Genomic DNA, 21,628 nt, shown 5'->3' with positions numbered 1-21,628 from the left:
TTCTCTGCGTTTCAGCGCTGCTGAATGAAGTAACCCTGAAGTATCTGCAGCTCAGAGCACTTTGAGTTCTCTGGATACTGAGGAAAGGTGCTTCATTGCTTCCTTGATTACCTCCTTCACCTGAGGATACACTGAAGTGTCCTTCATCAAAGTCATCTAAACTGTCCCACAAACAGCTCTGAAACCAACTCTACGCTGCTCAGATAAAATCTGATTCTTATGCAAGCCTTCCTGAAAAATATATAAGGTTACGAGCTATGTCAAAAAACCAAAGTGAGTGTCATGTTTAGACTTCAGTCTGTTTTAGTTACGTCTCGTGCTTTACTGCAGCCTTTAGGACTGACTTTGGCAGGAGCTACGCTGCATCATCTCTGCAACAGGAAATAGGTGTTTAGCTGATAAAGATTTCTTATCACTGGTTAAACTCCTGATGTAATTACACTTTTTTCCCGTTCATTCAGAGATAAAACAGCTTCTAACTGCTGAATTCCCCAGAAAAGGATTTACCAAGTTTCTTGAAGGACAAAGGAGAAATCTGTTTCCCAGAACGTCTCTGTGACTTCATCTGCAGCTCACAGGAGTGTTGGATTTGTTTGGCAGTGTGCGTGGAGGTGTGTGCCCACAAAGGGAAGAGGAAAAATGAAGAGTGCAGAGAAAAAGCTGAGGAAGAAAAGCAGAGCAGGGAGCTGCCAGACCCTCGCTGTGCCCGAGTCCTCACAGGCAGGCAGCCAGCGTCCAGCATGGGGGGTCTTAGTGTCCCGATCTATGGAGGATGTGACCCATGCTGCTCCCTCCTCTGTGTGTGTGTGTAGTTCAAGGACAATCAGGCCACTGTGGAGATGTGAAGTGGGTGAGGTGATTATGATGTGGAGCGAGACATGAAAAGGCTGCAATAACAGCCCATCAACCTGATTACTCTTTCCAGTCTGGCTTTTTATGACCTTTAGAGTTTCTCTGTTTAACTGTGTCTGCTGGAGAACTGGAGGAGGGGAGATCCAGCAGAAGACCTCGACTATGTGGAAGAAGGTTAGTGTGTCAAATATAAAGCAACTCCTGTGACTTCTGATGAAATTCAGTGCAACACTTAAGTGAAGACACACACAGTGAATTAAAGAAAGAAAAAGATGTGAATAAATGGTTGGAAAAAATGTGGTCTGGAACCCAAACTTCCATTCAGTTTAGGTTCCAGACCAGCGTCACAGCTTTGATTTAATTTAATTCAATTTTATTTATACATCACAACAACAGTCGCCTACAGGTGCTTTATACTGTAAGGTAGACCCTACAATAATACATGCAGAGAAGAAACCAACAATCATATGACCCCTATGAGCAGCACTTTGGCGACAGTGGGAAGGAAAAACTCCCGTTTAACAGGAAGAAACCTCCGGCAGAAGCAGGCTCAGGGAGAGGAGGGGCCATCTGCTGCGACCGGTTGGGGTGAGAGAAGAGCTCCATATGCAACAAACTGTCTTGTGGTCTGGGGCCTGTTCTTCGTACCTCGCTAAGTACCGTATTTTCACGACCATAAGGCGCACTGTGCTAAAAGGCGCAGTCTCAGTTATGTGTGCCCTTACTGTATTTAACACACACATAAGGCGCACTGGACCATAGGGCGCATACAAGTACCGTATGCGTATTTAAAAATAAAGCGGGAGCAAACGTGAATTCGGTACCTTACTCACATTTCTATTGCCGGTAATCGTCATCATCAACAACACACAAGCATACAAGTGTGCATATTTAAAAATAAAGCAGGAGCAAAACTGAGTTTGGTACTCACATTTTTATTACCAATAATCGTCATCATCAACAACACACAAGCATACAAGTGTGCGTATTTAAAAATAAAGCAGGAGCAAAACAAAGTTTGGTACTCACATTTTTATCATCAATTAAACCCATCGAAGTCCTCATCCTCTGTGTCTGAATTGAACAGCTGCGCTAAATCTCCATCAAACATGCCAAGTTCACTTTCTTCACTGTCAGAGTCACTTTCCGTGCGGCTCCTCGGAAACGATGCCGGCTTTTGCGAAAGCTCGAACAACAGTGCCAGCAGACATGTTAGCCCAAGCATCTACAATCCATTGGCAAATTGTGGCGTAACTCGCCCGGCGCTGCCTTCCACTCTTGGTGAAACTGTGGTCTCCATCGGTCATCCATCGCTCCCAGGCCGCTCGCAGCCTTACTTTGAATGGGCGGTTCACACCGATGTCCAGCGGTTGGAGTTCCTTTGTCAGGCCTCCCGGAAAGACAGCAAGCTCACAGTTCATTTGCTTCACAAGTTTTTTCACATCGGCTGTGAGATGGGCACGCATAGAGTCACAGATCAACAGCGATGGTGATGCGTGGAAAAAACCACCTGGTCTCCTTACATACACCTCCCTCAGCCACTCTTTCATCATTTCCTCATCCATCCAGCCCTTTTCATTTGCCTTAATGATGATTTCTGCTGGAAACTTCTCTTTAGGCAAAGTCTTTCGCTTAAAAATCACCATAGGCGGCAGTTTCTGTCCATTAGCATGGCAGCCAAGCACAACAGTAAAAGAAGACTTTTCATACCCCGTTGTGCGTATCGCTACCGTGCTGGTCCCCTTCTTCTCCACAGTGTGACTCACCGGGATGTCAAAAGTGAGCGGGACCTCGTCCATGTTTGTGATGTGGCTGGGCTGGATGTTTTTGTCGCCGATGTGTTTGCTGCAGTAGGAGCGGAAGATGGCCAGCTTTTCCTTATAATCCGCTGGAAGTTGCTGCGCTATCGTAGTCCTGGTCCGGATGGAAAAATGGCACCGTTTCATAAAACGAAAGCACCAAGACGGACCTCCTTGGAAATGTTCAATGTTCATCTCTTCAGCTAGTGAAACTGCTTTTAGCCGAATGGTGACCGTCGAAACGCTTCTCCCGCTCGCTCTTTGCTCGATGATCCACCGCTCGAGTCTTTCCTCCAACTCGGGCCACCTCGCCTTATGTCCGCGGAAACTCAGCTGCGTTTTCTTGACCTGCCGGAGCTTGTTTTCCAGCTTCCTCCATTTGCGAACCATCGATTCGTTTATCTTAAATTCTCTCGCCGCTGCTCGATTTCCATGTTCCTCCGCGTAGCTGATGGCCTTCAGTTTAAACTGTGCTTCGTAAGCGTGTCTCTTTGCCATTTTCAGGGTTGTTAAAACAACGATGTCCTGCATAATGCACATACCTGTTCTTTTATACAGGTATGTGCGATTGTCCCGGTGTATATACGATCAACGCCCACACTTCACCCTTTAACGTTCTCATGGTGTTCTCTACTACGTCCTCCTTACAACACATAGGGCGCACTGCGCTATAGGGCGCGCCACACTTTTTGAAGAAAATCTAAGACTTTTAAGTGCGCCTTATGGTCGTGAAAATACGGTAAGTTAGCTGGATTAGATTGTTGACGATTTTGCGTGATCCTGGATCGTTCGGTTCCCCGAAGCCCATCCGGGACTTGCTGTCATAGCAACAGAGCCGTAAGCGTAAACCTGCTGGGGAGCAGGTTTACTTTATGTAAACAGGATTAGATCGCGGCCATGCAGGTATGCCCGCGTCATTCATACGAAAGCAACAGCGATATTCCACACCTGTTTCACCATAAATAAATAACATCAATGTAACTAAAGACAATGCAGCACCTGATCCATTTATTGATTTCACACAGATACATACAGGTCATTTCCTAAAAAAGGGAAATGTACTATTAACATTCTATTACATGTATGTGATTATTACAGATGTAATTCATATTTCAGAGTAGCAATTGCAAATTACTTTGTGTAATCAAGATGGGAGACCACGGCTATAAAAGCGAAGGTGGATTTGGGAAGTCTGTCGCAGTCATATCCTGTCCGTATACGCGAGCCACCCATTGCGGAAGGTGCAAGATTGATAAGGAGAGTTTTCAGAATTCAGCGTATATTGCGGGATAGACAGGATCCTTTAGCTCAGCGCGACAGTGTGCTCATTGAGAGATATCGATTTTCCCGTGAGGATATTATTTACTTAACCAACTTGTTGACGAGGGGGTGCAGGACCACCACCTGTCTTTTTTTTTGCTCTGCCCTTTTCTTGGTTGCTGTTATAAACAAACAGATTATTTCAGGGTCTCTTTCCAAGAGACGAAAAGCAATATAAGTGATAAATATTACCATTCTGTAGAATATTCTTATATTTCACTTTTACCTGTTCCCATGTTCTAGTGGGTCCTGTTGTGGCTCTAATGTGAAAGGGGATATAATATAACATATTATAATATAATATAATGTAATATAATATTGGATAATATAGTGTGATATGATAAATCTACCCTACCGCCTACTGGTGTTGGCCAGAGGGGCCGATGGCGCAACATGGCAGCCTGGCTTCTGTCAGTCTGCCCCAGGGCAGCTGTGGCTACAACTGTAGCTGCCTCCACCAGTGTGTGAATGTGAGAGTGACTGAATAGTGGCATTGTAAAGCGCTTTGGGTGCCTTGAAAAGCGCTATATAAACCCAATCCATTATTATTGTTATTATTAAATTACTTACGAGTTTAATTTGTCAGCAACTTTCTGCCAGCCCTCTCTCCTTGCTTTTGCAGCCTTTGCAGTGTTCCCTTGCGTTCTGATTAAACTCTGAAACTCCTGAAATCCCTCACTCAAGAGTTCTTGCTCTGCTGCCGAAAAATACCGAGCCGAGCGCGCTCCGTCGACATTTTCGCCGACCAATCAGAGGGTTGCCGATCAATGTTTCCACTATCGATGCGTAGCCCCTTTTACGACACCCAGTGATGTCACATTACTGCGTCCAGCTGTACTAATCGTCAACAGCAGGTGTGTTCGGGGAACCGGATTAGCGCGCTCACGGTTAGCGCGATGGTTTGGTCTTGGATGTTTCATTTGATCTTGGATGTAGTAAGCGACGTACGAAGCACAGGGCCCAGGTCTCCATCACTGTTTGTTGTTTGCTACTTCCTGTTTCATTTTGCTAGTCTCTTGTATCATGTGTGTAGTTTTGAGCTCCCTTGTCTCGTTAGATTCTGTTCACCTGTGTCGTGTTTTCCCCAGCTGTGTCCTCTCTCCTAAATTACCTCATGTATGTATTTAAACGGTTTTCTAAAGTGGGGGGTTTTTTTGTGTGTCATTGTATCGAGTGCAGGGGAACAGTCAGGCTAACTTGATGAACAAAAACTCACCTTTATTCAGTCAAACCCAAAGCAGTAGAAACAGAAAATCCAGTGATCCAGGTGGAGAAGATAGACTCAGGCTGACAAGCAGGAAAAACTGTTTGATGCAGGGAAGCCAAGATAACTGAAACAAGGAAGTGAGTACACACAAAGTAAATAACTAGACCTAAAATAGACCAAAGGACATAAACAAGAAACCAATCTGAGGTCCACTTTATCTTCACCACCACTTAACAAACATGCATATTTTAGATTGTGGGAGGAAGCCAGCATTTCGTCTGTCACCTGCTCACTTTGTTCCATTTAGTTGAACCTCTTGAACTTTGTAGTTCATGTTTATTTAGTATTTTGAAAACGGTTCTGCTTTTTGCTAATTTTGCCTGCTTTGTCTGAAATGAGCTGAAAGTGACCTTTTTATTCATCATGAAACCGAAAGAGTTTAAAAAGTTTCCTTCCCTTTGCTATTGGTCAGACAGGCTGGCCTAGTATTTAAGAAATTCTTGGATTTTCTCACACAAACATCTCTGGGGTTTACAAAGAAAACATCCGGTGGTTTGGGGGAAGATGCCTTGAGAAAGGTCAAACTGCTTCGACCTGAAAGAAAGGCAACAGTAACTGGGCAGGCAGCAAACATCTCTGAATGCATTACGTGTTGAACCTTGAAGCACATGTGCTACAGTAGTAGAAGACCTCTCTGCCATTCAGGCTACTGCTAGTGGTGTAATGGTGTGGGGGATATGTTTTGAGTTCACTGTACTGGGACTGCCACCACAGTCACTAGATATCAGTCCAGTAGAGCACCGCTGGGATGTGGTGGAATGGGACAAATCCCAATGAATGTTTTCAGCACCTTGTCGAATCCATGCCACAAAGAACTGAGGCAGTGTGCACCTAATAAAATTGCCAGTAAGTGTTTCTGGCGTCATTAAACATCCATACTGCCCATAGCTAAAAGAATTCATGTCATTTGGCTCTATGGAAGTCTCATCAGTATGCACTATTTTCCATAACTAAATAAAATGTACACGAGAAGATCGCGAAACAGAAATTCTCCATTAAATCCAGCCTGTCCATTAATTACATTGAGCATGGTTGGGTCAACAGAGCAGTGGAGAGCATTGATCTTCAGCAAAGAACAAAGGCAGCACATTTATTTTTCTCCTGTGTCATGTTTAGCTCAAAAGTCAAGCTTTTTTAACTCTTATAACCAAAATATTGCACTGTGTGGTTTTTACTCGTGTAAATACCACAAAACTCCCAAACTGTTCTCCTTTAATGGCCAAGATGTCATCACAATATTATGATTATGTGTAAAGATATGGGGTGAATGCATGGACTACTGAATGTTAATCACATGATTAGAAAGGGAAATTTGAAGCACTTTATTGTCGAGTTGCAACATTGTTAACAGTCATTTAGAAAAAGTTACACAAAGTGTGTGTAAAAAATAAAAAAAAAGTTTCACATCAAGAAAACAAGAAGTACTAAAATACACATGATTAAACTTAAAAATCACTATTCTCACTGTTGCCCACAGAATTATTACATTTATGTATTATCAGAAAATTTGGACATAAAATAACTTTTCAGTTTCTGAGTTCTAGAAAACACGTCTATGATGGCAAGACACACGTCCAAAATCTAAACGTACTCAAAAAGTGAAATCTAATACAAACTAATTGGTTTATTTTTTCCAAATAAAGAAACTTGATGCGAATTATGGGGTTTATACTGTTAGCCTCATGCTGATGAGAAGTTTTGTGTAAAGCCAACTGTAGCAGTGAGTCCTGCATTAACGAAACGTGAGCTGAACTGAAAACAAATATTAAAACACCTGGAAAGCCTGACACACCCACTGAAGGTTATTACAAAAAGTACCTTTACAGGTCGACTCTTTCCCATTTCAGATTAAATTAACAGTCTAATGATTTTCTAATAAATTAATCATGTTCAATGAACATTAACACCTTTAATTTTAATGGTTTTGCATAATTTATATTACCTGGTAGTAATTATTTCTCCAATGTAGCATAGCTAAGGAGATGCCATGGGGCTAATTGGTTAGAGGAAAAAAGTCAGACTCTATAAAAAGCTGATGTTATAAAAGTTTTTATGTCCAAATGTAACACCAGTTGTTTTTTTCTTTATTAAAGCAGCTCCATGTTGAAAATGAAATTAAAGAATATATATATTGTTATAAACGAGCTGCCTGATTCTTCCCATGAGACTAAGAACATGATTTCCAGTGTTTTCAGATTGTGAATTCGCACCATCATAAATCCAAAATAATTTCTCATCAGCCTTCAAAGAACTTGACAAAGAAGGAGCAGACCGATTGCCAGCCCTCGCTGCAGTAAGCCTGCACCGGCTCCATGTCACTCTGCATTCCCTCCTCATCCTCGGCCTCAGTCCTTTCCTCCCTCCTCTTCTTCTTCTCCTCTGCCTCCTCTTCCTTCTTCTTCCTTTTGTCCATCCTTCCTCCTCCTACACTCTTACCAGCTGGTTTCTTCTTCCCTCCTTCCTTCCCTCCCTTCTTGTCGTCTTCCCCGTTGCGCTGAGCGAGCTTCATGTGGGCCTCTCCGGGCGCCTTCTTGCAGGTTTTGGCCTTCAGGACTTTTTCCCCTTCGCAGGCATTCTGCCTTTTCTTCAGCTTTCCCACCAGCTGCTTCCAGTACTGGCTGGACTTCACCCCATAGGCCTGGCAGAGGTCTGGTTTACCAGCGTAACGACACCAATACCTGCAGGAGGAGCACAAAGGCCAAAGTCAAGAGAGCTCCACAAGCTTGGCATGGTTGGACACCATGTGCACAGACCGTTATACCCAGTGTGTCCGAATGGTTTGAATGGTATGAGTCTCATAAAGCACTCGTCTTCTCTCTCCGAGCTCTTCAGTGGTTTAAATGACATTTCTGTACTGCTTGAAGTCAGCATTATAAGTAATATTTGAATGAATAATTCAAACATTATTTACTAAGATTTATGGCAGGCAGCATGCTTCAAACTGTGCCACATTATGATGGTGGTGTGTGCACATGATGAGGCTCAGCGTCTCGCAGAGGCTTTAATCTGCAGGGTGGAGCATTTATATGGATACACCGTAATAACATGGGAATGGTTGGTGATATTAAAGTCCTGTTTGTGACACATTAGTATATGTGAGGGGGCAAACTCCTCAAGATGGGTGGTGACCATGGTGGCCATTTAGAAGTCGGCCATCTTGGATACAACTTTTGTTTTTTTTCAATAGGAAGAGAGTCATGTGACACATCAAACTTATTGGTAATGTCACAAGAAAAACAATGGTGTGCTTGGTTTCAACGTAACTTTATTCTTTCATGAGTTATTTACAAGTTTCTGACCACTTATAAAATGTGTTCAATGTGCTGCCCATTGTGTTGGGCAGCACACTGGGCATGTTATTACGGTGTATACATATAAATGGCCCACCCTCTATATAACTGCACTTTTTGTATGTAATGCTGAATGCACTTCTGAATAGATCCTAATGGACTTTAATTGTCTTTGTACCTGTCAAGTTTAATCTAATCAAATTTATCATTAAAGCTGAAAAAGGAGGAGAAGAATCTGAGTACAGCCCATAAAGAAATCTGCAGGAAGCACAAAAGCATCCGTCTTTTCTCAGCAGTGCGCACACAGCGAGCTCTGAAACATCAGAATCGGTTATGGAGTAGTGATTTGTCTTTACGATACACTGGACTCAGGCAAACCTGGACTGTGTTACAATTATATCTGAATTTTACAACACAAGTTACTGACTGTAACTAATACCTGCAGCCTCACAAGCGAGCGAAAAGAGCACTGAGGGCATTTGCACATGTCAACTGATTTCTTTTAATGTAACCACATTTAAAAATAATGGTTGTGACTGAAGTTCTGTATTAAAAGAATAAAACAACAATAAAATAAATATAAGTTTTCAAATGGATTTTAAAAATATCAATAACACTAACTTCATTTAGTCGGGATCTGTTGGTAAAAATCATGTTTTGTGTTCTTCATTCTACACATCAGGCAATATGGGACACTTCGTTGTAATAAGGCACCCTGAGCCTAATTCATACAGAGAACAACAGCTTCAGAGACCGCACACGTCCCTGATTGTCAACACAACACATGTGAGTACATATGGATTCGTCGTTGATCTGATCTGTCCTGCTCTTTCAGAAACACACTCGTCTGTTCGTGCACTACTCGCTGTCAGCTCATTTTTCACACTAATTTCCGCTGCTATCAGTAGACTTTGTTGGTCATTACTGAAATTAATTGTCTGCATTTTAGGATTTAAATTAACTGGAAGTTAGTGAATCACCTGCAGAGCTTTCCACTCCCACTTTAAAAGTGAGTGCAAAAACTTCTTTCCTTTTTCTACAGTCGTGTGTTCACATTGATACTCTGTACAAAGCCTTACCAGGAAAATAAGGTCTCACCTCATTTCCATAACAAAAGTGAAGCTTAAGAAATCAAGTCTATATCTATTAACATGAACTAACGAGGACTTTGTCTCTTTAAGTGGAAATAAACACTGAGTCGTCTGAAACAAGAGCAAAGCACCAGTATGAATGTTTAGTCAGAGGATTTATAATTCACCTTTGCAGGTCTCCTTGTGCTTCAATGCTGCAGTTCACCAGCAGGCTCACCAGACCTTCACCCGATGTCTGCCAAACACAGCGATGCCCCTCCTTGGTGGTCAGCTCTCCGGAGCCTGGCACGGAGCGATTTCTGGGTCTCTTGGCCGGTTGAGGTGATGGAGGAGGCTGACGGGGTTTGTCAGGCTTCTCCTGCCCTGGTTGGCGTTTGGCTTCAGTGAGGATGGGGACGAATAGGAGGAGGACGAGGACACAACATGGCAGGGCACTCATTGTGGCTGTTCAGGGAAGGGAAGAAAGGTTATGAAAGCTGTTAAGTATTTAGAAGCACTTTTAAGCTGGAATTAAATTCATGTTGGAGAAAACGGCAAAAATGGTAGCACCAGTTAATTTTAAGACAATCGAACTAAAGGTTACAGGAAAGAGATGATTACTAGACTTTGTGCCAGCTGGACAGCCATCATGTCATTGCAGCTTTATGTAATATTCTTGAGTGTAAGCTATGTGCTAGGTGACATAATCACAACCCTTATCAGCCAACTGGAGGAGGAAGAGGAGCACAGCTGATGGCTGAAGTCACAGCACAGTCACAGTTTGTGTAAATGTTAGAACCTCCAGTCTTTCTGGACACCAACTTTACATCCCTGAGCAGGAATTTTCATCTGTCCAGTCTGACATTTACTCAGTCGTGTCCCCGTGAACATGAAATAAAAGTGTGTCCTTATTTAAAATGGGAAAGAAATTATATTTGGGGATTGGAGGGATGGCCGACCATGGGACTGGTGGCATTCTTGCTAAACAATCTAGGTATTAAAAGCTTGTGAGTTGGACAGGAGAAAGATCAGGCTTTTGGGCTGAAAGGCAACAGTTGCCACTTCTTTTAAAGCTCTGGTTTCTTGGTTCCACTGAGCTTTGTGTGTCCAAAACACCTGTTTCTGACACCAAATAAAACTCCTGCTGCTATAACTTACTGATGAGACTTCCACAGAGCCATAAAAATCTGTGCTGTTGTGAAAAAAAGTTTGTATCCTTTAAAACAAACAAATAGATTTCCTTCATATTTTCCTGTGAGATGAGAATATTCAGTCATATTTTTAGACCTGAACAGGAAGTCGTTTGGTTTTCTTCATTTTTCATTGCTCAACAATGAGCCATCATCAGGAGAGTCCACAGTGTGTTGGAGAATCACCATGATGTACCTCGATGACACGGAGTCGAGTATTTTTCAGTGAAGCTGAAGTTAATTTTGCAAATACAGACGTGTATTTGTCTGAATTTGTTTCCATTTGTCTGTGTAAAGACTTCACAATCTCTCTGACTGAAGCTTTGTTTGATGTGTGCTGTGAATACGTCTCAGCACAGCTGTAATCTGTAATAGTAAGCAGCACTATTCTTCATATTTCATAACCGTGTGCACAAAGGACAAGATGTCTGTAGTCTGTCTATGGTCTGAGTCTAACCTGTTACATTTAGGTAAATAGTGTGTTGGACAGAGTCGAGAGTGTATTTGCCAGCATTTATGATCTGATGATAATTTAGCTTTTCGGAAAGTTTCACGCTAGCCTTTCCTTTAACTGTTAATCTTTGAAGTAAGGAAATAAAATTAAAACCAACAGTAAGTGCTTTTATTTGCTGCTTTAAGCTTGTCTACATGTGTAAACATTGAATGAGACTCGGGGGCTGTAAGCAGAGCCACTAAAGAAATAAAAGCTTCTTCTATCTTTACTTTCTGGTAACTTCTTGCATCAACCCATAAAATGTATCTATCAAAGGACAAAAACAGATTTGTTTACAACTTTAAAATGAATTTTTGAATAGAAAGCACAATAAAAGTTTAATGACTGGTGCAACAGAACTGGGTCAGTGCACACTTCATCAGCACAGGAAGTTAGCATCGCAGCATATACAAAACTACGGATTCTACTCCAGAACATGTAAAACAGTTTAAGAGAGTTTCTCATCAGAACCCAAAGCACCAAGAAGTGCCAAAGAGCATCCGGACACATGAGTGTTAAGTGTTAACAAATGGACAATGGGCACTCAGCGGGGGGGTGAGTCTGTCGTTGGCTTATTGAAAATCAGCCAAGCGTCAGAAACACTCCACCAAGAGGAGTCCAGCCCGGACGTGGTGCTGTCAGCGAGCACTGGGGAGGCTTTCAGGACCCACCAGTACTTCCACATTTACTTTTGACGCATCTTTTCTTGCATTTTATTGTGAAAATTAAGCTTCAAAGTTTTTAAATAGACTCTGTTTTCAGTTTAGCTGCTACAAGCTTGATTAATCATGTTTCACAATTACTCTTCTGTAAACACAATCTAGATTATTAGAGGAATTACTCGCGTACATCAGGTCAGTGCAATAAAACAGGCTGTAGCACTGTGTGGTAATGATGCTTTTATATGACCAGAATGAGAGCCATTAATAATATTCATGTGTTGGAAATGGAAAATTAAATCAGCAGAGCATCAGGCTCCCGGGCCTCACGGCCGCTGTGATTTCCAGTGAGCCGATGCGTGAATTACAAGTGATGTGTGTGAGCGTGCACTCTCACACATGCTCAGTCACATCGCTCGCCAGATACAGTCAAAACACAAAGGTCGCCAAATTCTACCAGCAAGGTACAAATTAGTGTGTGATTACTGACGGCGAGGTCCACGTACAAAAAATAACTCAAGAAACACGTCAAGAAAATCTGACGCAGAGCCAGATTTTACCAGATGGACGTGAGTTTGACTCCATTTCAGTGCACAAACAAATAAAATTAGTAAACACTGTAGTTCAAGAAAGGATCCTAACCCGTCTCCCAGCTTCTAAAGTTCAGCATCACTTCTACTTTCTGCTGTTTGATTATTCAAAGACAAGCTGCTGCCAAAAATCCTCCCTTAAAGCCTCAGAAATAGAAAAACAATCATTCTTGATGATCCAAAATCCCACAGTCCACGTTCCTGTGGATCAACACCAAAGAGTCTAAAGTGACATTTCTGAATTGAACAAAGAGTTTCAGGATGCACAGCATTAGAACGGAGCAACGATTGTATGGTATTGTTTGGCTTTGAAAAACCTGGAGGAAAATAATAAAAGCATTTTTTCATAATCAAGACTTTGTGTATGGCTACACTTCATGCAGTTGTATGTTGACATGGCGCTCCCATATTTGTCTCCCTCACTTCCCTTTTTTTAACATCTTCAGGAACAAAAATGACACCAAACATCTGTTTTCACAGTAAGCGTCACGTTTCTGGAGATAAAAACAAAGTAAAATAATCCCCCCCCCAACCACCCCTCCCCTCCCTTTGCACCCTCATCAATAAGTCATGACAAAAAACAAAAAAAGACCTTTCTTTGTTGTGTCTAATATTTTCTCAGACAGTTTGAGGAAGCAGTGGAGATGAAGAGAAGGTTAGCTGTTGATGAGTGGAGGCTCGGTGCTCTTACCATGTGACGCTCTTCGGCTCCGAGTCGCTCTGAGACTGAGGGGGCCACAAACACTCGGATAAAAGAGGGGAGAAGAGGAGGATAAAGGAGGAGGAGGGAGGGAGGGAGGTGGGGTGGTTTGGGGGGGGGGGGGGGAGACTGCTATACCAAGAAGTCTAAAAAACAAGGACACCTCCCACATTCTCCCCCCAAAATACATGTGTGAAAGCAGCACAATGGACACACTTGCCAAGGTCCCTCGCTCTGTGCCACGCTGACGACATTTTGAGGGTTTGGATGCATTGCTGTCATTCAGCTCGGGGAGAAAACGCCGCTTTGTTCCTAACTGGAGAGTTTTCTGTTGTAAGGTGCTTTACAAATTCATCCACTGCACAGTCCTCTCACATTTAACTCTAGGACTAGCTGTTATTGTTTAATGAATCTGTTAATTATCACGTATTAACATTTCTTACTGACACTGTGTGAATGTTTGTGGGATTACTTAAAAAACGAGCTCTGTCCTGACTTACTTTGGCCTTTTGTAGCCTGCAGAGAGTCGTCGATGTTTTGGGTGTGATGGAAATGAATGTGTGGCACAGCTGACTGTGTCACAGAAACATCAAGTTTGGGGTTTGTTTGAATAGAGCGTAACAGCTGAGACTGAGATAATCACTGATAAGAGACGTACATCTTTTATATACAGCTCATGTAATTACACTTCTTCCCAGTTTTCCAGCATCTCTTTGGTGTTTTTAAACCTTAACCCCAACAAACTGACTCCGTGTGCTGCCCACACACAGGGACACAGTCACTTCAGTTCAATTCAGTTTTATTTACAGAGCACCAAATCACAACAGTCGCCTCAAAGCGCTTTATATTGTAATATAGACCCTACAATAATACATACAGAGAGAAACCCAACAATCATATGACCCCTATGAGCAAGCACTTTGGCGACAGTGGGAAGGAAAAACTCCCTTTTAACAGGAAGAAACCTCCGGCAGAACCAGGCTCAGGGAGGGGCGGGGCCATCTGCTGTGATTGGTTGGGGTGAGAGAAGAGCTCACCCCAGAGTCAGACAGTGGGAAGGAAAAACTCCCTTTTAACAGGAAGAAATCTGGGAAAACCCGACGGATCTTTTACAATTCAACCCTGATCAGTGCTTTAGCTTTCTTTAGTCTCTAACCTGTAACAGAAACATGTTTTGGTGCTGCTGGGATTTTCTTTCAGGACGTTACAGAGCAAACAGTCTGCGAACGGTCTGCGAGCAGTTATAAATGCCTCGAGTTCAGCCAGAGCCCTTATGGGGTGCTGGACCACAGTTTGGGACCCACTCGCCAAAGCAGGGCAAGACAAATTTATTAGTACAGAAGTTTTTTGTCACAAGGAAAGTGCTTCACATAATAAAGACATAATGGCATGAATAAAAGATTTAAAGTGCACACAGGGTACCAAGAAAATAATCCAATATAAAAAGCTGTTTTAGAGCTGTTAGCTTCAGTCATCAACATTGCTTTACCAGGTGACGACTGAACGGTTCATTACTTATTAGAGTGTAAAAAGAATCAAGGAAAGAAAACATAATAAAGCTGCTCATCATCTGCTCTACTCGCAATGCCACGATTAAAACTTTCAGGATATTCTGTGTTTATTTTTCCCGCCGAGCCCTCTGAATGATGACATGTTGCTTATTGCAATAAAAGCTTGTATAAGCAAAATAATACATAACAGTTCATCCTTACTTACTCATTTCTTATTCATACTGAATCTTGAAAGAGAAAGTATTACAGCATCACTACACCCTTATTCCAAGCTAAAACATCTGCCTGGAATAAAACTTCGTATGTGGAAACAAATATTTTGTTCCTTCTGAAGCTGGTTGTGACTTTAACCGATGCACATCCAGAAATCCGTGCAACACAGACCAGCAGTGATTTTAAAAGAGGAGAGTAAACAAAGAATGCAGCGGTGACTGGTTTGAAGCTAAACTGCATGCATCTGCAGAATGATCTATAATGCATGCAAACTCAGAGTCATTTATTTCGTTTTCTGCCGGCCTGAGTCTGTCTCTCCTCCCCTCTGTCACTGTATTCATAACGCGAATTCAGCCCTCGGCGAGATGAATGAGGAGAATCTTCTCTCCTCTCCAGGACAAAGGCTCGTGCAGGAATCTGGGTCACAGCTTAACCCCCTGCTGGCACTCTTGTCATCACTGCCCAGCTCCTTCTCATTCAGCACAGGGGTTGGTGGAGCTCTGAGTGCGCCTCTCTCTTCACCCCTGCGAGCGCTGCCAAAAATCCTCTTGGCCAAAGAAGGACACTCTGAAAAACAAGTCGACCGTGCCATGACTACGCCGTTCCGCCCGGTCTGGGCCAATCAAGAACAAATTTGTCACCTTGTTTTCGGTTATAAGTGCTCCTCGAGCCGAGCGGCGTCGCTCTGATCTGCATTGTTTACTCGAGTTTTAACAGAAGCAGCTCAGTGTGTCAGCGTTTGTGTGCAGTGAGGATGAATAATTTATAGAGGGATGATCCATCTTCCTGCGTTATTTTTAGGGCTTTGTTTGTCAGCCAGAGACTTTTTAATATATATTTTCAATAAAATAAGGCCAAATAGAAACCGTAGTCTGCACTCTGTAAAACTACTACTGTGTTCAAATATTTGATTAAAAGGAAATGCGATTTGTTTCATTTTCTTAGCAAACCTTTAGACAGAAACATTCTGGCATATTTTGACTTTGTCAGGTTGTTCTGGTCAGTGTGTTAATTGCTAACATTTACATTCACAGTGCTCTCTCTCCTTTTAGCTTTGATTTGTCTTATATATAATTCTTCAGCTTAGCCACCCATTAACCACTCATCTCAAAATAAGTTCTGTATCTAACCTCACTAACAAAGTTGCCCAGTCTGTGGTCAAATACATGAGTCCAAGCAAAAACACCCTCAGCTGACAGCGTGATCACAAAGGCAAAGGAAAGTCTAAGCAAGGCATAAAAACTGACGGCAGATGACACAAGAGGCAAATCCACATTTAAACAAGTTAAACTAACTTTGCAGAAAAACTCACTTCCCTTTGCACTGTGAAAACTCGTCAGCTGGGATTTCTCCAGCAATCAGAAATGGAAGACGAGCTTCTTGATGTCATTGGAAGGCAGCTGAAGATGCATTGCTCAACTTTACTCATGGATAGAGAAAGAGAGAACAAAGGAAGGGCCTGGAGGAAGGTTAGTGATATTTTAAGACTTCACAGTAAGTTGTGAAAATATATTAATATAACTTCAGCAGACCCAGGAGCCTAATCTCTTCCTGGTCTTCTTGTTGGCTGTTGGGAGTGAATGATTGTCAGTTTCCAGTGCAGAAGCAAGCAGCCACATGTCACATGGCCTTTTGCTGCAAGTCTTCCACTTTCCTGTCTGTCTTCACTGCTCTGCTATCCAATAAAGGCAAAATGCCCTCAAATAATCTTTAAAGCATAACAAGCAAAAAAGCATAATTCTAAACTGCAGACTGTGCAGACACGCTGTCACTGTGGAGCATCATAAGTCTGACATGTGATTCAGCAGACACACAGTCTCGGTGTTGGGAGGTTAGAGAGTTGGCAGTGGTATAAGTTATACGTTCATTTTCACCAGCACGAACAGTTTCGTGCAGATGGAAATGAGCTCATAGCTAAATGTGGTACAATGCCATTATGTATTTTATGCACTGAGCCTTCTTCAGTTTGACACAGTTTGACCTCCTGCACCACAGCCGATATTTAAACATGTATTAGCAATGAAGTAACATATTTATTTATTAGGATTTGATCTTTATAAAGACTTCATTCATTCAGCATTAACATGTTTCTAGCACTTCTACTTCCTGGAGGAAGTATCTGTGTCTTCTGCATATACAGTTCAGCTGTCTTCACCAGCCAGTGTCTGACTGTGTCTCCTGTGTGTGTTCAGCAGGCCTCGTGCAGCCCAGAGGACAACAACCAGAACAGAAACTTCAAACACTTAAAATAAAGGATTGTTAGAGCTGCTTTAAATATGCATCACAGGGGAGGGCGAGGGACACAGGAGGTCAGAGAGAAAGTCAGACCTTGGTAAAGTACAGCGACGGGCACCGGTCTGTTCTGTTGTGTCCTGCACATGATGAAGTGCCAGGAGCTGAGAGCCCCTCTGTGTTATCCACATTTATTATGCATGTGCTGCTGGGACTCTGCTGCCTCCTACTGGTCGTTTCTGGAAACTAACAAAGAATTGAGAGCTGGTCATTGGTTACTATAAAACATGTCAGAACATAGTAACACAGCAGTCATTCATGTTCTGCATGAAATCACTCCGATACACATTTTTATGCTGTAATAAAAGTTTTTCAAGTACTTACATGGAACCTCTGCTGGAACAGTAGGAATATTCCTAAAGCTTCCTATAAACATGCTTTTATTCCTGCTGGCAGTAAGCACATTTCTGACTCACTATGCTGCACAAGCCTCGATTAAAACACCTGTTGCCTATTTTAACCTCTTCTCTCTGACCAGTTTTCAGTCTCCAGTTAAGTAAGTAAGTGTGTGTGTGTGTGTGTGTGTGTGTGTGTGTGTGTGTGTGTGTGTGTGTGTGTGTGTGTGTGTGTGTGTGTGTGTACCGATGATGACTTTGAGTCCTTGACTGCAAACAGAGGCGTCCACTTTCTTGTTTTGAGCAGTTGTTGAGAGACAGCCGCAATCAGCGCTCCACCATCATCGTCACCTCCTCTGCTGTGATTACTGCCGTGATTATGACACCAAACACTGACCTTCAGACTGTGTGTGTGTGTGGCTGAGGAACGTGAAAGAGATGAGAGTGAAGAAGAGCCGACTCTCATTGAAAACCCATTTGAGAGAGCTGCTGGCATGTTTAAACTGCTAATGATGTGAAGGATGAGCTCGGCTGAATTCGTTTAGACTCCCTGTCCTGTCTTTTTATTTGCACATTAACACATTTTGTATATGAATCATGCAGAAAGCAGCGACTGCACAGTCCAATCAACTTGACGTGTGGTTTATTATCCAGGGAAAATTTGTTTTCCCAGCTCAAAAAATTAAAGTTCTTCATTCACCAAATGTCAACATGATCTGAAGTTTCTGTGAGCAGTGTTGGGCAAGTTGCTTTGAAAAAGTAATTAATTACAGTTACTAGTTACTTCTTCAAAAAAGTAACTGAGTTAGTAATTGAGTTACAAGATTCTAAAAGTAATTAATTACTTACTTTAAAAAAAATGTTTAACCCTCTGGGGTCCAGGGTATAATTGGCCATTTTTAACTACTTTTGATGTTTCCTCCACATTTCACCTTTAAAAACTATTTATTTGCCTTGTTTGGTCTCATCATTTTCAGCACAACCTCACGTGTCTGAATTTACAGTTATGTTTTCATTTTGACACACTGTATTAACACAATTGATCTAATATCAGACAAAAAACATCGTAGAAAAAGTTATATTTTTACTGTAACAACCACAAACATGTTTAATGAATCATATTTCATAACTTTAAATGCAAATATAAATGGTCAATTTTAAAATCATATGCACAAGTTTTGCAAACAACAAATTTATTTGCATCCATTTACCTTTTATCCCTTTTGTTTAATAATCATTTCAAACTATTTACAGAACAATCAGCTGTTTGCATTCAATAAGATGCCACAAATTATTTGTGCCACTCCAAAAAAATAATTTCTGTCCACTATAAAGGAGAACATCACAGCCTGATACCTGCAGGTCTGACAGCAGCAGGTGTATCACTCCACACCACAACACTACACACTAACTACACAAGACGACACATGAACTACACACTCCAAACACGCTAAACGTCACAAATCTCTCACATCTCAACACTTGCTCTCTCTCTCTCCCTCTCTCGCCGTCACTCCTAAATCTTCCGCCTCTTCCTAAACAACCAAATGTCATGTCGCCATATCATTTTTGATTGGTCGACATGGTGCATTTTTCCACCAACATGAAAGGGCAGGTTTTTTTGGGGGGGGGGGGCATAAGCAGAGAGGTCTCGCTGCGCTGTCCTTAGACAGTAAACGTGACGAAACTATTGAGGAAAAAACGCCGCGTATATATTGTTTATCATGACTCTGGTTTTACCGGCCTATCAACACAGTTTATAAACTGGTATATGTCAGCTTGTTGCTTTGTCTTTAAGTGGTCGTGTGATTGGCTTACCACGACTGCTTTATTCTTCCTCAGTCAAACAGCAGCACTCGTGCGATTGTTTTGCTCCCTTAGCGCGCTAGTTCTTGTTAGTAACGGTAACGGCGTTGTAACGTTAGAAATAGTAATTAGATTACTCGTTACTGAAAAAAGTAACGCTGTTATTCCCATCACTGTCCGTGAGTTTGTGCAACCCTGATGATCTTGAGGGAAACTGATCTTTTTTTCCATTAACCTGAGCAATCTAATCAGACTGGTTTTCATTCACCAGGCAGTAATGTTACACTGCAGCGCACATACTGAGACAAATTCATTCTGCTGCTGTCACCTCGGGGTGTGACTACATCAGAGCCCACGGGTTTTCAGCTGCAGGAGACGGCAGCGATCCGGAGGGAGAGCGTGAAATAGAAATCATTCCTTCTTGGTTCATTTTCAGCACTACAGACATTTCTTTTCTTCTTTTTTTAAGTCTCTGAATGAGTGTCTTGATACATGCTCAGTCATCCTGGTAAGTAAATCTCCAAAAGTTGATTCTGTTCATCTGGACGTAGCGTTCATGTGTCTTGATACATGCCTGTTCAATATCTACAGCAGGGGTGTCGAACTCGAGGCCTCGAGGGCCGGTGTCCTGCAGGTTTTTTATTAATCACCCCGGGTCAACACACCTGAATCACATGATTAGCTCCAGGCCTCTGGAGAGCTTCAGGACATGTTGAGGAGGTGGTTTAGTCATTTGAATCAGCTGTGTTGGATCAAGGACACGTCTGAAACCTGCAGGACACCGGCCCTCGAGGCCTGGAGTTCCCCACCCCTGATTTACAGCTTACTTTTTACAGGGACGATTTATAAAATGCTGTCAGCTGAGTATAAAAACTTCAGAGTGTACAAGTCAGAGCTCGCAATTCAGTCATTAACTTCCACAGCTTCACAAGCTCTCAAGCACGCACTGCTGGCTGTCAAGCTGCTGGCTCTTTGTTGAGTGCAGAGGAGCCGAGGACAGGAGGCGTTTGTGCACAGCAATGACCTGCACAGAGCATCAGCCATGAGTAACAAAGACCAGCGTGCGTGGTGCTTGTTGCAGTTCTGTGTCTGAGTCTAAAAGAGGATTGTGTACTTCAAAGTATTAGAAAGCTAAGGGCTGTTTTTCAACGTCTCGTGCAGCCAGTGGGCTAGAGTCAGCTAGGAGCACCATGCTTTCACTGTTTTATGTGTATTAGTGAATACTGCAGGGGAATATGTTTGAAATGTGCAAGTTGTTAAGTGGAACCTTTATAAAGCCACTGAATGAACTGCTGCATTGTGTGGACGCATTAATATTTTTATACCTGATTCTAGTTTGCTGCTAAATCTCTTTCACACTGTTGGAATTGCAGCTACTCGAAAGCAAACACACACCAAGAAATCATTACAATGAGTTTCACTTTGATCTGCCAACATGCAGGGCGGTTTAAAGCTCTAATGTGGAGCCGTCACCGTAGAAAGCAACAGCAGCACTGAGAGCTCACTCAGCCGGAAAACAATTCACTGCAATTACAATGTTTACTGCTCTTCATGGCAGCAGGTGGACCTATCAGGGACCTCCGTCTGTGACCCAGCATCTTTGTGTTATTTTATATTTTCTTTGCTTATTACACATTGAAATAATGTTAAGTTCTTCTTATTATTAGTTTGTCTTAGTTGAGTTTCAGTCTAGTTAATGTTTCTCCTGATCTCCTGAGTCGTTTCCTGTCCTCTGTGCAGACACGTTGTCGAGCTTGTGTTGTCTTGTCCACATTCTGTTATGTTTCCTGTTTTACTTTGAAGGATCTGGGGCCTGTTCTTCGTACGTCGCTTACTACATCCAAGATCAAATGAAACATCCAAGACCAAACCATCGCGCTAACCGTGAGCTCGCTAATCCGGTTCCCCGAACACACCTGCTGTTGACGATTAGTACAGCTGGACGCAGTAATGTGACATCACTGGGTGTCGTAAAAGGGGCTACGCATCGATAGTAGAAACATTGATCGGCAACCCGCTGATTGGTCGGCGAAAATGTCGAAGGAGCGCGCTCGGTATTTTCCGGCAGCAGAGCAAGAACTCATGAGTGAGGGATTTCAGGAGTTTCAGAGTTTAATTAAAATGCAAGGGAACACTGCAAAGGCTGCAAAAGCAAGGAGAGAGGGCTGGCAGAAAGTTGCTGACAAATCAAACTCGTAGGTAATTTAATAATAATAATAATAATGGATTGGGTTTATATAG

General features: G+C 42.4%; 1 protein-coding gene across 1 annotated transcript; it reads right to left on the bottom strand.

The window, feature by feature from the left end:
- Positions 1–6,536: 6,536 nt before the first annotated feature.
- On the bottom strand, positions 6,537–13,143 carry fgfbp3 (fibroblast growth factor binding protein 3). The gene is made up of 3 exons (XM_076891405.1): positions 13,123–13,143; positions 9,787–10,063; positions 6,537–7,916 (listed from the first exon to the last, which is right to left on the bottom strand). Exons 2-3 carry the CDS (start codon positions 10,056–10,058, stop codon positions 7,475–7,477), a joined length of 714 nt encoding a protein of 237 aa, XP_076747520.1. The 5' UTR covers positions 10,059–10,063; positions 13,123–13,143; the 3' UTR covers positions 6,537–7,474.
- Between the last annotated feature and the right edge of the window lie 8,485 nt (positions 13,144–21,628).

This window comes from Maylandia zebra, linkage group LG13, assembly GCF_041146795.1.
Source record: "Maylandia zebra isolate NMK-2024a linkage group LG13, Mzebra_GT3a, whole genome shotgun sequence".
Classification (NCBI taxonomy): domain Eukaryota; kingdom Metazoa; phylum Chordata; class Actinopteri; order Cichliformes; family Cichlidae; genus Maylandia; species Maylandia zebra.
This window is presented reverse-complemented; position numbering and strand designations above follow the sequence as displayed.